The following is a 17943-nucleotide window of genomic DNA, read 5'->3' as shown; positions in this document are numbered from 1 at the left end:
ATTTGGTTATATACGTACAGGTCGATACATGAGAGGTAAAAATTAATCCTTTAGAAGCATGTTCAATACATTAGATGTATGTTGTCAAGTTTGAAACATGTAAGGCTTCATAAGAGAATCGGAAATGGTGGTTTACTAGTAAATGGTGAGAATAATACATCAATCGTCACCAAAGACCCCATTGAAAGAGATGGAATACCCTGACTTGTGGACACTACAAATTAAGCCTTTAAACACATACATAAAAATGTATACATATATTACATGAATAATAGTTACAAACAGGACAATAAAGTCACCATAGCTAATGAGGGGGTATTCCAGTGATGATACACAATCCACCAAAATGTACAACATGGCAAAATAATAAGAAACGGTACATATATAGGCACATGATGCTTGTTCCAGCCAATCAAGAATGAATATTGTGCGCGGCAGAAAGTGCCATGGAACCAGAAACATTGATAAAAAAGAGACGGAAAAAAAATAATCATAAAAAACCATCACCGGGTGGAAGCTGGTTACCTGGTTGTGGAAAGGGTCTGGTTCCTGTGGTTACAATTAGCAAATAAATAGAATTACACAACAAAACAAAATTCATTTCCCGTTACAATATTCGAATTTAAACCTACACTACATCATTTTTCAACATTAAAATTTTATGAGCTTTTGTTTGGAGCTTATTTTGCATGGGGAGGCAAGATGATCATGATTTTAGTTTCTTCCTAAAGGAACAACACAATTGCAAGCTCAAGCTTGACATGCAGATGGTCCGTTTGCCACTATATATCATCTACTGGGTGTGCTTTAGAAGGGTAGGGACATGCAGTGACTGTATAGAAGCAGCACACAGCTGGGGATGACATCACAGGGCGTCTGCTCACACCTACTCCCTCTGGTGGGCAAACCATATATACACCCTGCTACTCGTATCTACACGTATTTGTAGACAGGGTATTTCTGGTTTTAGCTAAGGACAGCTTTGATGCTTTTTACACACAATACTTAGAAACATAGGGTCAAAATATTTGACAAGACTGGTTGTCAAGTTACTGTGTTGTCATGGAAACCACACCTACCCTGATAAGTGTTTCCACAGAAGCGAAGTACTTGCTCCACCAATCCATGCTGTCCAAATCCATTTCATCCTCATCATCCAAGGAGTCTTTCTTTTTTCGACGAGCATTTTCCTCTGTTTTCTTTAGTTTTACATTAACCTGACAAAATATATGAAAATGAAATTCAGAATTGATTGATTAATGAAAAAAAAATTGTCATATCTTTAAAATGATTATATGAAATGAAATGAGTATACTACTCTACCTTTATGATTAAAAAAATTTCATTCAACCAATTAAAGTTAATTGTAAAATGCTGATCTTATGAACTCCTTTACTATATCAATTTTACGACAAGCCAGTTTATCAATCTACAGGAGCTAACAAGAAAAGCTACTTTCAGCACATACTTGTATCCCTAAAAACTACTGAAGCTTAAAAGTAACAAAGCAAAAAATATATTTCACTTTTGATAGATCATATACTATACATATAGTATATGTACATGCTATCAGCTAATAATGGACATTGCTCAACACAATGTCTACAGAATATGTCAGGATATATATATATAACATGGGGAGTAAAATTAAAAACAAAACTCAATTCATGGACCAAATTACAGGTGATCTAAAATAAAATGGCAGGACTAAAAGTGAGCTAACATTGGCACATATCAAATAAACCATACCATTTCTAAAGCACAACAAAATCAACTCCACAAGAATGTCAGAATGATCAATTTTTGTTTTTAATTTTTTAAAACTATACATGAAGTGATGGTGCCCAATATGTCTTTCAAATCTTTGAGACAAAACCTGGACAAAATTTTCAAACAAGAAGAAGGAAAACAAATCAAAAATCAAAGAAAAAATTGATTTGAGTCAAATTTCGCAAATTTTCATCTCCAGGGTGGTCTCAAATATGTCGGAGAAATATTTTAATTAACTGTTGAAAGAGGTTGAAAACTGGAATTCTAGAAAATAAGCTAACATGACACCAACTAATGGCAAATAAGCTTTCCTGATTGTAACTATGCATCCCTTGATGCAACCTCTAGACAAAGGAATCATATGGTTTAACATGTAATTATAGGATCAAAGCTAATTTGAAACTTTCAACCTTGGATCTGTGGTTCAGAATTACAATTTAGACTCAACATCTTTACTCCACAGAAATCTTGCAGTTGAGGGACTAGACCTCATTCATAAATGATTTATAGCATCTGAAGTGTGGTAGTGAGAAATCATGTAAAGAACGGATGAAGGTAAGACATTTGTGAACTAGGACTACACATAGTGCTTTAAGTACTAGAACTAACACAGGTGTGAGGCACATAGAGTACTGCTCAATTCAGTACTACTATAGATTTAACACAGGTGAGAGGCACACAGAATACTGCTTAAAGGGGCATGGTCACGATTTTGGTCAAATTTTATTTTTATGTTTTTATTATTTGCCATGCTTTAGGAATGCATTTCCAATGATCAAATGAAATTTGGGTGCCAGTCGTTGAGTTTTGAGCAAGAAACAGGACTCACAATTCTGTCATGTAAACAAGGCTCGGGCCCTGTTTTTGTTTACATAGGTTCAATATACCAGTAAAAAATCTTTTTAAAGCTGGTTTGTCTATCTTATTATTCATTTAAAGCATAAATAAACAGTTCCTAATGATTAATACCTTTATTTTAGGTCTAAAACTGGAATGTTCACTTCAACATTCGAAATGTAAACAAATGCTTTGTTTACATAACGAAGAATTGTAAGCTTTGTAACTCGCTTATAACTCATCAAATAACACTCAAATTTTGGTTGCCTATTAAAAATGCCTTACTGAAGCATTGTGAACATTAAAATCGAAAAAATAATTTTTGACCAAAATCGTTACCATGCCCCTTTAAAGTACTACCTCCAACACAGCTGTGAGGCACAAGGGTACTGCTTTAAGTAGAAGAACCGGCACAGGTGAGAGGCACACAGAATACTGATCTAAGTACTATAGATCTAATACAGGTTAGAGGAACACAAAATACTATCTAAGTACTAGATCTAACACAGGGCGTGAAACACACAGAGTACTGCTCAAAGTACTAGACCTAACACAGGTGTGAAGCAGTGGGGCACATTACAACAGCCAGGAGTCGGGCTTCCACCCTCCACTCATTACCATGTTAAGTGTTACAGGAGAATCTTTTTTAATTAAGGGCATGTTCTCATCAAGTTTGATACCCACATCTTCAACCTTGACAGTTCCCATCGGACTTGTCTCTATAATCTTTGGAGCATCCGGATCCTTCCCTGCAATGGTTCACAAAAAACTTATGTCATTAAGGCAGATTCTACATTACAACACAGAGCATATTACAAACTTCATTTTTCAATGCCGAAAGATCATTCAGTTAAATAATACCAGACATAGCTATGAAGACAATTATTTAAAAAAGAAATTCCCCTTTTGGAGTAAATGCAGTAATAAAAAATTTCTCGACGAAATCTAAACAACCACATATGACCAGAAGTCGTAATATCAGTTTTGACTGAAATTCCAGTGCAAATTTTCCAATCGCCAAGCTTAAATAGATGTTTGTGCAAAAATAAAGTCCAGCAAACACCACTAATCTTTTTCTCCAATTTCTTAGCATGCATTTCTAAAGATAATATAAGCTTAATTCCCTTTTTCAATTTTAATATACCTGATGATAAGTGTATGTATTCATGATAAATATCTTTTATTGAATGCATATGAAGTAATTGGTATAAATATCTGAAAACATAGAGGGCAACTGGTTTAGCTTTGAATATATTAGTTACTACAAACAAATTATCAGTATTCCAAAAAAAAATCCAGTGTACCGTCTTGTCATTAGTTATAATACAGACATGAACTATGGTTATAATGATCATGCAATATCATAAATATTCCACATATTCTTACCATTTTCATTCTCTAGAATTCACAAACGGTAAATTTCAGATAAAAAATTATCATTTTCAAACAATTCTTGTGTAATGTATCAAACAGAGAACTAAAGTTTATAAATTACAGGTAAAGCTAAGAGATAACTAGCATATACTATCAATCAAGGCTCCCTTTTTAGGGTATGATGGAATAACATCAACAAAAGTGTTAAAATGAAATAATTATTCGTCGACCCTTTTAACAATCTATTTACCTGGAAACAGCTTCTGGAGGGCAGCTTTGGCTTTCTTGGTGGTAGGGACATACATGAACTTGTGGATCGAGTTGATGACATGGGTACCCACTAGGACATAGCGACCAAAGTTCCGACAGTCCACACAGCGTATCGTTATCGGGGGACAGTACATCTCATTCTCTGGCAACTCCTGTTAATTCAATAAAAAAATATGAAGATATTGCCTGTATTCTCTTGTATCTTTACCATTACTATTTGATCATGATATGATTTTAAAAAGGTGTTGCAGAGTTTGATTTTCAACTCCACATAGCAAGTGCATGCATATCAGTAAAATTATTTCAATCACGAATGTCAACATTACACATGTATAGTAAAATTCTAAAACCCTCTATACTCACCACATCAAAGAACTTGACAGGGGTTCCAAAGTTAGGATTTTTCTTGTAGTTTTGGATTACGGATGAAGCCAGGACATGACCTGCACACTCTATATCAATCCGAGGCTTATCCACTGACGTCAGCTGTACCCGCTTCAGATCTCTCACTCCCCAGAACAGAACCTGTGGACCAATCCATTCATCACAGGATTAATTAACAATCAACAGCACTTGCATTGTAGCCTTTTTAAGATAAGTTCAACAGACTACTTTGCTGTAAGGCTGGGATTTCCCCCCCTAAATTCTACCATCAACAAAAATTGTATAAGATCATACCTCAATCCTGTGTTTACTGAGAATAGGTCTGATCCCTTTAGGAACTGGCATGATTGGCCCTCTATCTCTGTCTCCTGTTGGGAGTTCTAAGGGAGGTAAATCCTGTCCTGTCATCTCTCCAAAGGGAGCTAACTGTTTATGAAAAGAAATATGATTCATACCTTGGGACAAGGATGGTCAAAAGTAAACAAAATCTTATTTGCAAATATTGTTAAAACCTACCATACAAAAATTGCATTCTTGCAAAATATACACTCACACATGCATTCATGCATGATCTAAAACATTTTGTGGCTGTGCAGTACATTTTTCTCTCACCTATATACTAGCTAGCTTTGATTTACAATTATAATTGCTTTAGTACTACGACTATGAGCTCAGAGAAGAAAAAATTACTAGTTCATATACACTGTTCTGATTATCAAAATTACCTCAGAATTTTAATAAGAATTATTTGGTTAATGGACAAATACCTATAAGCAAAATGCACTATCTCTGAGCACAAGACAGATTAAAATTGAAATGAATGTACGTATGTAAAAATTGTATGAATGTATTTTGATAATGAGGTGCAAAAATCATTTTTATAAAAAGGATGATCACCAAAAAAGCCCACAGACTGTGGGAAATATATATTTAAGAAAAGGTGCCAAAATAATGTTGTATAAAAAAAGATGGTTATTCTGAAGTCACGAGATACTAACTAGCTCCTTTAGATTTTCTTAAAGTTTCTTTAGCAATTAAAGGATCTATATTGACAATGAGTTGTATCTCGACTTGTGTCAGTGAGGAATAAAAAAGTCTCAGGACAAAACAATTCATAATAATCAAAAGAATTTCATTAACAGAAAATGTTTTAATCAGAGTTTGGTAACAGAAAATGTTTTAATTAGATTGAGGCATCATGCATCATGGATACAAGTGCAGGATAATAACAAGAGGGTCAAATGAAGGTTGCTCATTCACAGACCCCATGGGTTTCTTTTAATGGTGCATAAAGAAATCAAGTCAAGATGTTTAAATATGCTTCGATTTCTCCACTTTTTACCAAAGCAATTCACTTTTCCATGTCCATAACTCTACATACCCTGGTTTAATGAGATACTTCAAACAATTATATATACCTATAATATGACACCCAGTGCTGTGTTACACATTATTAATATAGAAAAGTACAGAGTGGTTATAAACTGTGTTACACATTATTAATATAGAAAAGTACAGAGTGGTTATAAACTGTGTTACACATTATTAATATAGAAAAGTACAGAGTGGTTATAAACTGTCATATTTATGTTGTTTGTAATTAGTTACAAGTATAGTCTGAAAATTTATATCAAATTAATAAGTTTGTGTTCTACTGGTACTAATTGATTGATGTTAGTTTTAGAATCTACCACTGTGATGAAATATATTTTGATTTTTGCTCTAACTATTTTTTTTTACATGCACACATCTATAATCTAACATTTACATAATTTCAGTGCATGCATTCTCCTCTTACATTTATATGAACTTAAATTATCATATCTAAAAAATGCTCTAAAGTTCCGGCCATTAAGTTTATAAAAATATCTGTTTGAATTATTTCCTCTCAGAAACTTTCATGAAAACATTTTAATTCACACATCTAGTAAGCTTGATTTTATCTATAGAAAGCAGAGTTGATATTATATCTCTGTGATATGCTGGAATACTAAATACCAACAAACCCTAAAAGAAAAACAAGAACATCTAAAGCTGAGGATCTACAAGCAACTGAAGTGAAAGCAACCGAATGGGTCATGTGACCCCTCGGCGCTCAGAGTGAGGCTATACCAGAGTTCTCTTCCTTGCATACGGCGGTGTAAGATGAGCACTGCGAAGGTCCTTCTCCTCAAAAGGATGCTGCAATGGGTCATCATAAGTGTCAAGAGGGGACAAACAAGGCGTCTAAGACATCAGCTCTATCTAGCATATCTACATTGGGGTGGCTTAATATTAAGCTAGCAGTTGGGGATTGCATATACACAACACTGCTTGTACACATGTAACATATGACTGACATCAAGTTTTTAAATACCTTTACCAATTTCTTCATTCAAGTTTTTAATTCATTCAAGATATTAATTGTGATAACCAATTTTTTTTTTGAAAGGGATAAGACATGCCCTGAAAGTCTGTTTCATTTTTCTTCTTTTTTTGTTTTATCAACAGACCAAACATGCAAATGTGTCAACAAAGCAGTGTTATTATCTGTGATTTTGTTAAGGTTTGTGTGTCATGAAATTTTTTGTAAACTCAATTAAGCATCAGTAGGTACAAATCTGCAAAAATATAAAAATCAAGCATAATTGATGTTTTCCTCATGCTTGTTAGTGGTTTCCATCATCTCAGTCTGATATACTTTTGATTTCCATTGATCTAAATTAAATGCCCTCAGTTTACTTTTAATGTTTTCATGTGTTACCTATCCATTTACGGTAATACACTAATGTCATTTAACTGTTGGTAGTAAGGTACATTTGTACCAGCATCAGGACATTATCTCTCTTTATCACTATTTCTTCACACTATTAAACTAATTTTTTACTGTTGCTGATGTTTAAATTGTCTTACATGATATATCCAATAAATAAATAATGTAACCAGTATTCATATGACAATGAACCAAATCTCTAGGACCAAATAACTAAGGATATGAGGACCTATCAACAAGCAAAATGTGCTCTTATTTGATCTGTGCGCAAAATATTCAGGCAAATGCAATACTACTCTCTTATATCAATAAATAAAACATATATAATATTCAAATGCAAAACATAAACGGTCTTTTTCTTTTTAATCAACAACACAAGCTGCACTTTCAAGATGCAGACTCCAGTGAAAAGCCAAATTTAAGCAGCCAAAGGTTGATGCTTAGATTCAATGATATATATTTTGAGTATCTTATTCATATTCAAGTACAGTCCTATGTTCATAGTTTATACCATTAATTGTTCTATTCATATGTACGGTATAATAGTTTCTCTGTATGACCACTCTAAATCACTATTATCAACAACAACAAAATATAATTCTGTAGCCGAGTTTGTGCCAGCTTCAGAATCTATAGTCAGAAGTTAACCCAAGAAAACGCACTAGAGAATTAGGGGGTTAATCTACCTGAAGTAACTCAAAGCAGGCCAAGAGCTGGCCCGCCTTGTCGGGTCCTCGATAAATATCCCACCACTCAAGTTTGGGTGGAAACTTGGGCATGTCGTAACTCTCGTTCTTCATCTTGACCACTGGTTTGGCCATTGCTCTGCCTATAAATTCAGACTTGCCCTGGGAAAATACAAAATTGTAGAGCTTGCAGTAATTTTACATAGATTTCTTTCATAAGAAATATTCATACAAAGAATACTGACATCAGGAAGTGTATTTTGTTCAAAATATCACAGCTTTTGCATGCATTTGCAAAGAGCAACAATAAGAGTTATTGCCCTTTATACAGCATTATTTGCATTATTTACTCTATTCAACACACATAGAGAGAGAGTGTGAATGAGAGAGAGAGAGAGAGAGAGAAAGAGAGAGAGAGAGAGAGAAAGAGAGAGATTTTTACCACTTTATCCTGATCAAAGACCTCAATGATGATGAGCGGAGGATTTTCCACAATCTCATCTACCTGACCGTATACAGTGACCTCATTGATGATCATCATCTCATCCCAGGTAGGACTGAGGGTCTCCTCGATCACCTGTGTGACCACGCTCTGGTCCCCGAATGCTACCCTGGCAAAGGGGTCTGATAACCCGGAGGCATCTGAACCAATCAGACTCCTGGCCTGGTACATGTGACAGCGCACTTGGAATGTCTCCGAGTCTGTTTACAGGAAAGTTTGCCACAATTTATCAGTTACATGTATGACGAGTACAATATCACATTCATTTCAATTGAATATACTTGGATAATTATTAAATTATTGTTGACTAACTAATGTAGGAAATATATGGCATAACCTGATCCATTATCTGTATCCATTTTGTGTAATTTTTGGTCACATTTTATATGGATTGAATTGGATTTTTACAAACAATAATTTACCATTGTAGTGTATTCCAGAGATGTAGTGAACATTATATGTTTACACAAAAAGCAACCTACTATTGTAGTGTATGAACTCTGGGGGTACAGCGTGGGGTTTGTTGGCTATCTGTAGCAGCCTACTCTCCTCGTATCCTTTAGGCAGCCCGTTCAGGAAGTCCTTCTTATGCTTACTGAGCCCCAGCCACAGGTACACCTGTAACTTGGCCTGGATCCCCCAACCAGACTGACCACTGGCTTTCTTACCTGGCAGCTAAATTCAGAAATCATCAATGAGGTCATTTAAAATCCAGCAGTCTTATAATTCTTGAATATAAATTACCAACAATAAAATGGTGAGAACAAATTTTTACATTACATTTTTTCTCTGAAAGTTTATTGAATCTACTATGATCTAAAGATTTTTTATAGCAAGTTAGAAGAAAACCAGGACAAGGACCCGCCAAATTAAACTAACAATGTTGTATCCTATGTCACTTTTATTTGACTTAGAAAATCTAAAATTTCAATAGTTTGGACTCATCAGGATGTCTTTTTCAACCCCTATCCCTTTCTTTCTAATGCATGTTGCCTTCATATGGCTACTGTACTCACTCTGAGGAGTAGGATTTGCTGTTTGCCACAGTGTTTGCCCCGTTCCTCTTCCACTATGGAGTAGACAATTTCCCGGGCTGGTACCCGCTGGTAGGCAATCCTCTTGTTACCGCTGATCATCCAAATGAACATATCAGGCAGGGCGTGTTGTGGCTAAAATAATGGCAGAAATTTTAATAGTGTTTCAAATTTTGAAATGAATGATAAACTTTGCAAAGTTTTTAGATATGTGCATGCATCTACCTCATGTGAGAGTGACTTCAGCTTTTGGAGGTACTGATTGGCTACTTTCAGTTTTTCTTTCAGGTTATGTTTTGATGTGGTAGTTTTCATTGTTCTAGCTGATGTGGATAAGTGATCCTGAAAATAACCAAACCATTTTAAACAGAATCAGTTATTTTTGAAACAGTGTGTCTTAATTTCCAAACAGGAGTTATTCCCCTTATTATGATTTCTAAAGGTGTGTGAAAATGATTGGTATTTTTACTCAATAATTAAACTCATAATCTAAATCTGACCATCTCTCTGATAAGTAACTTCTGCCTTTCCTTGTCCAGCTTAGTTTTGCCCGAGGCTTGGGTTCCCTTGACGACGCTGACAAACTTTGAACACGAGGATCCCAGCTCTTCAAAGACCCCCCTCATTCTCTTCTCAGGGAATGGCTGCTCCTGAACTATCATCTCATGGACATCAGATATCCCATCATCCTGGATAGGCAAGATACATGTTTCAATTTTCTATGAGCATTAATGAATTATTTTCTTCATTGTTGTTTGCATTTCTTAACACTGCATTTGTTCTTTGCTGTATTCATCCTTTCCATGAAAGATTAAATATAACAAATATTATATAACACGATGATTTTAGTGCTTTCTGAACATACTAATTTCTCTATGATCCTGTCCACTATGTTAGAATTGTACATCCTCCGTCGGTGGTCCTCTGTATCATGTTTGATATACACACACGGCTTGTCCTCATAATATGGGAGGTGGTAGTATATTTTGTCCTTTGTGGATGGCCGTAGAACAGGGGTGGTGCTCTTCCACTTGGGCGTTTCGACCGCCACTTCATTCAAAAGAGGAGCATCATCAGCCGTTTCTTCATCAGAATCACTGTCATCACTGGAGGACGTGCTCTTGGTTGGGGGGTTGTAGCCATCCAACACATTCCCTGCATTTCCTATGCAAGGAATTACACAGAAAATCGAGTATATTCTATCTCAGCGGTTAACCATATAAAGTAAAACAGGCTTAAAGTGAACACGCTCATAATGAATTTATGCTTATAGTAAAGTGATTTGCATCCCCTGTGGATTTAAAACATATTGTGATGTTAACATATATAACGAATTAAGTTTATAGCAAAGCAAAACTGTCCATTCATGGCACTTTGTCATAAGTGTGTTTTACTGTATTTGGTGCAGGAATCATCAAGAGTTATGCATGATAAATCAAGGATACCTTAAAATCACAGATACTAGTAGGTACTCTTGAAGTGACAGAACATTTGAGCTTTAGAAAGAGTAACATTTGGATGAGCTCAACTGGATGTGTTAGATCTATTTTTAAAATTACAAATTTTCTTGATTATGACATCATAATAACCATGCAGTCCTTACCCATGCTGATTTCAAAATGGACAGGTTTATCTCCCAGTCTCCTGTCTATCATGGAGGCCTCCATAAAACAACCAAACAGAAAGAACTCATCCGGTTTCCCAGCAGCGTTCTATCAAAATCAACAACTATATTAAAATGTTTATCTTGGATTTTAAAAATCATGCAAGTATACATAAATCACTATTTTTAAACACAATAAGAATTTATTGTCATGCATACATTGTCGCTTCATGTACTGTAAACACGTTTTATTTAGCATGTAAATATGTAGATTTAATTGAGAGCATTTCTGAATCTTTATACATTTTTTTAGATTGCTACAAAAACATGCTTGACATATTAGAGCAATGTACTTGATTAAGCTGCAGTTGCTGAACCTAACAAAAAAGCCATCATATAATACACAGCAAAATGCAATACATTTACAGTATCATATGTATCAAGCATTGATGCATTGTATCAAGCATTGATACACAGTCCACTTACATCTGATATAGGCAGGGCACTGCAGACTTCCACGGTGGCTGGTCCCCCCAGGTCAGCTGACTCGATGACCTCTGTCCGGAGGGAGATCAACATGCGCCCCCTGTAGGACACGCCCTCCCCCAGTCCGTCGTTCAGGTGCTGGTTCTCGTTGAGCAGACTGTACTGACGTGTGGACCCATACAGATTCACCCAGCATGGACCATAGGTGGGTAGGAAACCTTTAGAGAGAAAAAACAATTCATAGGTACTAAAACTATGGAAAAACAGAGAGATACATGGCTGTATCACCAAGACTGGAGGGTGATATATCTAAGGTTTGCAGTTTAAAAATGTTTCACAAGAATAAGTGAAACATGGTACAGTGTATACTGGTGTTTTCAATTTCTGAAAAGTCAAATACAGTAGTTATGTGAACAAAGGATATCAGGATTGAACCATCGTATATTGTTTAAGTTGTTTATGGAGAATGAATTTCAAAATAGATCGTCATTTGCAATTTTAAAAGCAAAACTAACTTGTTATCAATATTGTATACCGGTACTCAAAATATGAGAAACCAAATGCTGAGAATTATTTTATATTGTTTTAGCATATCTTAACCTTTTTCGCCCTCGTTTGAGATTTTGGCAATATCGATATAGTGTGTTCCAATGACATCATCATTGACCTTATCCTTGTCTCTCAGCTGTATCTGGATTCTCCGACATAAAGGAGGAAACATCTCAGTGAAGATGATCTGTTCATCCCACTCCGGTTCATAACAACCCTTCTTTACCGTTGTTCTGCCCTATAACAAATATCAATGCAACATTTTGAATTTTACATTACCTTACAATCATACACTGCAAGACAACAAAAATGTGAAAATCAAATTTTGAAAAAAGTGCTTAAAATCATTCTGGAACAAGGCTGAATAATTTCCACCTTCCACAAATCCATGGACTTTCATCAATGTAGATTAATGTGTATCTAAAAAGTCTTTATATAATTCTACAAGAATAGAATTCCTGGGTCCCCCGCCGTCAAGCAGTATACTAGTATCGAGTCTATCGACCAAGGCTGATTTTCGAACTTGACCAAGGTATTAGTGGTATAAACATTTGGTATAAATCTAATGAAAATCCGTCAAAATTTGTAGGCATGAGAGCGCTTACAAGGTCAATTTTTGGATAAAACGGAGTCATTATTGTGGTCAAAGTCCCATAACTCCAACAAAAAGTATCGACCAATGCTGATTTTCAAACTTGACCAAGGTATTAGTGGTATAAATATTTGGGATAAATTTAATGAAAATCCGTCAAAGTTTGTAGGCATGAGAGCGCTTACAAGGTCAATTTTTGGATAAAACGGAGTCATTATTGTGGTCAAAGTCCCATAACTCCAACAAAAAGCATCGACCAATGCTGATTTTCGAACTTGACCAAGGTATAAGTAGTATAAACATTTGGTATAAATTTAATGACAATCCGTCAAAATTTGTAGGCATGAGAGCGCTTACAAGGTCAATTTTTGGATAAAACGGAGTCATTATTGTGGTCATAGTCCCATAACTCCAAAAAAAGTATCGACCAATGCTGATTTTCGAACTCGACCAAGGTATTAGTGGTATAAACATTTGGTATAAATTTAATGAAAATCCGTCAAAATTTGTAGGCATGAGAGCGCTTACAAGGTCAATTTTTGGATAAAACGGAGTCATTATTGTGGTCAAAGTCCCATAACTCCAACAAAAAGTATCGACCAATGCTGATTTTCAAACTTGACCAAGGTATTAGTGGTATAAATATTTGGGATAAATTTAATGAAAATCCGTCAAAGTTTGTAGGCATGAGAGCGCTTACAAGGTCAATTTTTGGATAAAACGGAGTCATTATTGTGGTCAAAGTCCCATAACTCCAACAAAAAGCATCGACCAATGCTGATTTTCGAACTTGACCAAGGTATAAGTAGTATAAACATTTGGTATAAATTTAATGACAATCCGTCAAAATTTGTAGGCATGAGAGCGCTTACAAGGTCAATTTTTGGATAAAACGGAGTCATTATTGTGGTCATAGTCCCATAACTCCAAAAAAAGTATCGACCAATGCTGATTTTCGAACTCGACCAAGGTATTAGTGGTATAAACATTTGGTATAAATTTAATGAAAATCCGTCAAAATTTGTAGGCATGAGAGCGCTTACAAGGTCAATTTTTGGATAAAACGGAGTCATGATTGTGGTCAAAGTCCCATAACTCCAACAAAAAGTATCGACCAATGATGATTTTCGAACTTGTCCAAGATAATAGTGATATAAACATTTGGTATAAATTTGATGAAAATCCGTCAAAGTTTGTAGGCATGAGAGCGCTTACAAAAAAGTGTGACGGACGGATGCACGGACCCACAGACCCACGGACGGACGCCCAGCATTTTTATGTCCCCGCACCGCGTTGCGGCGGGGGACAAAAATGTTTCTTGCCCATCCTCCCCCATTGCAATCCTACCTGCCCACTTCCTAAGGATTTTTATCGATGTAGATTTACTATACATATGTACCTGGTGGCCAGCGAAGGAGACATTGACATAGGGATCCACCAAGTCCTTGCTCTCTCCTGTGAAGGCCTTTTTGACATTGGCCATGATACCAGTGTTCATTTTTGGCAAGCCCTCTGCCCTGTAGACATTGATGCAGAATTTGGCTCTCTGTCTGTCTGCCGGCACACCCTCCGGTAGAAGCAGGTTTCTAATGCATAGGTAGACGATTTACAACATTTTAAGTAGTTGGCAAAGAAAAAAAAATAAAGATGTTGGCCTTGCATTTAGGAAAAATTGATTTCAAATACAGAGATAATAAGTTTGGCAAGGTTGTTTATCATGACAGAAACATAGGTAATCACAGATTACAAAGCTCACCGAGACGAGGCATCACCCCTATGAGACCACCTTTATCATATTGTATGAAAATCATACTTTATGATCTTGGATATTCATGGATTCTGTTTTGACACAAAATCATATATCATCTGTTAAAAAATTGTATGATAATCATATGTTCATATATTTATCTATATAATAATATAAAATTAAATATTGCATCCTATCATACTAACAATATATATCATATAATACAATAAGATACTGCAATAAACAAAGATGATATTGTAAATATGAAATGACATTGTATTGTGTTAAACCTTATTGTATTTGATCACATAATACAACATTATTATACATAATACAATATTGTATTATATGATACAATATAATATTACATAAGACATCATAACATTGAAACATATGATATTATATTGTATAATATAGTATGATATATTGTATTGTATGATATTGTATAATATTTGATACATAATATGATATTGTATTATATGATACAATATAATTTGATATAACATTGTATCATATCAAATGATACAATATTATGTGATAAAGTAAAATATTATATAATACAATATCATACATACATATTGTATCATATGATACAATAATATATTATATAAACCAATATCATATTATACAATATCGTATGATACGATAATATATAATATTACAATATCATATAATACAATTTCGCGTGATATAATTGTAAATTACAGAAACCAATATCATATTATACAATATCGTATGACAATATAATATTGGATCATAATATACAATACTATACAAAACAATATCATGATACAATATCATATCATAAAATATAAAAAAAATTGATACAATATCAAATCGTATCATATTACTTTTTACAATATAACATATGATATTATATTGTATCATATTAAACAAAAGTGTTTCATATCATACAATACTTTATCATAGGAATCATGTTATATCATTTAACAATAACCTCATCTTTCTATCAAGCAGGTTTAAGTGAGGTAGGAGATTTCTTTAGCATCCTTGATAATGGAGATCAGGCTCTGCATCTGAAGCAACCTCTGCGTTTCATTTATAATATAGTTAAATCAACTATGCAAGCTATCATCTATAAAACATGTGACCTGTTCAAAAAAATCTAAACCTCATCCAGCATCCGAAACCTTTGGCTCAGATTCAGCATTCAAGCCTGTCAGGTGCATCAGTATACATAAGACGCATCTCCATGCAAGTTTGGTGAAGTTCAGACCAGTAATAACTAAGATATCATCATCAGAGGGCACTAGCAATTAAAACTTAACCTACTCCAGCATCCGCAACCTATGGCTCAGATTCAACATCCATGCCTGTCAGGTGCATCTGTATCATAAGACACACCATCCATTAAAGTTTGGTGAAGTTAGGACCTGTAATAACTAAGATATATTTTTTAGCATCCTTGATAATGGAGATCAAGCTCTGCATCTGAAGCTTCCTCTGTGATTCATTCATATTACAGTTTAGTCAACTATGCAAGTTGAAATAGTACTATCATCTATTAAACATGTGACCTGTTCCAAAAAAACTTAACCATATCCAGCATCTGAAACCTATGGCTCAGACTCAGCATTCAAGCCTGTCGGGTGCATCAGTATCATAAGATGCACCATCCATTGAAGTCTGGTGAAGTTAGGACAAGCAATAACTAAGATATAATCATCAGAGGGCACCTGTTTCAAAAACTTTAACCAGCTCTAAAAACCTTAACCTCCTCCAGCATCCGAAACCTATGGCTCAGATTCAGCATTCAAGCCTGTCTGGTGCATCAGTATCATAAGACGCACCATCCATAGCAGTCTGGTGAAGTTAGGACCAGTAGTAACTAAGATATCATCATCTGAGGGCACCTGCAACAAAAACTTTAACCAGCTCTAAAAACCTTAACCTCCTCCAGCATCTGTAACCTATAGCTCAGATTCAGCACCCAAGCCTGCCTGGTGCATCAGTATCATAAGACACACCATCCATGCAAGTTTGGTGAAGTACGGACCAGCAGTAACTTAGATATTGCTATCAAAGGGCACCTGCAACAAAAACTTTAACCTGCTCCAAAAACCTTAACCTCCTCCAGCATCCGAAACCTATAGCTCAGATTCAGCACTAAAGCCTGTCTGGTGCATCAGTATCATAAGACACACCATCCATGCAAGTTTGGTGAAGTACGGACCTGCAGTAACTTAGATATTGCTATCAAAGGGCACCTGCAACAAAAACTTTAACCTGGTCCAACAACTTTAACCTCCTCCAGCATCTGAAATTTAGGACTCAGATTCAGCATCCTAGTCTTTCAAGTCCATAAGTAGGTCCAGATGCATCATCCATGCAAGTTTGGTGAAGATAGGACAAGTAATAGCTTAGATACAGGACATGCAACAAAAACTTTAACCAGGTCCGGACGCCGACGCCGACGCCGAGGGTATAGCATAAGCTCCCCCTGACTTCGTCTCGGTGAGCTAAAAAAAGGTTGGCCAGAAAAAACAGACACATTTGACCTATGCTGTATCACTGAGATCAATGCACTGAGGCAAAAAAGGTTGTATATTATAAACAGTGCTATTCTTATTAAACTATAAATGGGTTTTTTCCTTACCCTTCAATATCATCATCATCTTGCTCAATTTTTGGTGGGACCTAAAACATAAAATGGGGTGCATGCTTAAAATACATTCAGTGCCAGCTTTTTCAGTTTTCTTGCATGAGATCAGCATAGGATTCACATTTCTTTTATCAAAGTTTAATTACCTTGACAGAATCACCTTTGCCGACCACAGCAATGTCACATTTGAGATAACCTTTGACCCCTCCATTGATGTCATCAGGGTCAGTTAACATTGCCCATTTATGGTAAAATTGGTGATCTACAGAGAAAATGATGAGTATTCATTTAATTCATCAAGAAGTTCAAAAGTTCTGAAGAGGCTTAATTCTCTTTTAAACGTTGCATTGAAAAAAATTCTCTCGTAAAATTATCTCATTTATAAATAGGAGTGTTTCCTAAAACTTTCATTTGACTTCTTAATTAATATTTCATTGAAATTTGCTTAGAAAGATATAACACTGTCATTAAAGTATTGATTATCAAAGGAATTCCTTATCTTTATGGCTAAATCGTTAAGTCTGCCACAATTAACATTGATTTATACTGGAGATGTAGCTACTGATGAAAATTACCATGAAAAATTTAAAGCAGGAGGAAATATTCATGAGATAAGAAAATGTATAATCAATATATAATAAGAAAGTGTTCAGACACTTGGAAGCCAATTAACATCAGTGCCCATGTAAAATACACATGCATACATGATATGAATGAAAAAATATCTCATAAGA

At 35.1% G+C, this 17943-nt stretch overlaps 1 protein-coding gene across 11 annotated transcripts in view; it reads right to left on the bottom strand.

The window, feature by feature from the left end:
* LOC105318381 (otoferlin) overlaps window positions 1–17943 on the bottom strand; it is an 84805-nt gene that overhangs the window by 29099 nt on the left and 37763 nt on the right. For 5 of the 11 annotated variants that reach the window (XM_066067729.1, XM_066067730.1, XM_034456806.2 and 2 more), the window contains 20 exons: window positions 17356–17471; window positions 17204–17244; window positions 14239–14425; window positions 12299–12485; window positions 11699–11916; window positions 11213–11321; window positions 10475–10773; window positions 10110–10298; window positions 9835–9951; window positions 9592–9744; window positions 9058–9250; window positions 8516–8775; window positions 8074–8235; window positions 6748–6816; window positions 4930–5061; window positions 4615–4776; window positions 4232–4403; window positions 3226–3356; window positions 1080–1217; window positions 526–549 (listed from right to left, as the gene is read on the bottom strand). In XM_066067729.1, the coding sequence (XP_065923801.1) occupies window positions 526–549; window positions 1080–1217; window positions 3226–3356; window positions 4232–4403; window positions 4615–4776; window positions 4930–5061; window positions 6748–6816; window positions 8074–8235; window positions 8516–8775; window positions 9058–9250; window positions 9592–9744; window positions 9835–9951; window positions 10110–10298; window positions 10475–10773; window positions 11213–11321; window positions 11699–11916; window positions 12299–12485; window positions 14239–14425; window positions 17204–17244; window positions 17356–17471 (3059 nt within the window). Of the gene's footprint in view, window positions 1–507; window positions 550–1079; window positions 1218–3225; window positions 3357–4231; window positions 4404–4614; window positions 4777–4929; window positions 5062–6747; window positions 6817–8073; window positions 8236–8515; window positions 8776–9057; window positions 9251–9591; window positions 9745–9834; window positions 9952–10109; window positions 10299–10474; window positions 10774–11212; window positions 11322–11698; window positions 11917–12298; window positions 12486–14238; window positions 14426–17203; window positions 17245–17355; window positions 17472–17943 lie in introns of all 11 variants that reach the window. The other 6 variants (XM_066067737.1, XM_066067735.1, XM_066067733.1 and 3 more) reach the window with 4 other exon arrangements.

Source organism: Magallana gigas, chromosome 7 (genome assembly GCF_963853765.1).
Source record: "Magallana gigas chromosome 7, xbMagGiga1.1, whole genome shotgun sequence".
NCBI lineage: Eukaryota > Metazoa > Mollusca > Bivalvia > Ostreida > Ostreidae > Magallana > Magallana gigas.
This window is presented reverse-complemented; position numbering and strand designations above follow the sequence as displayed.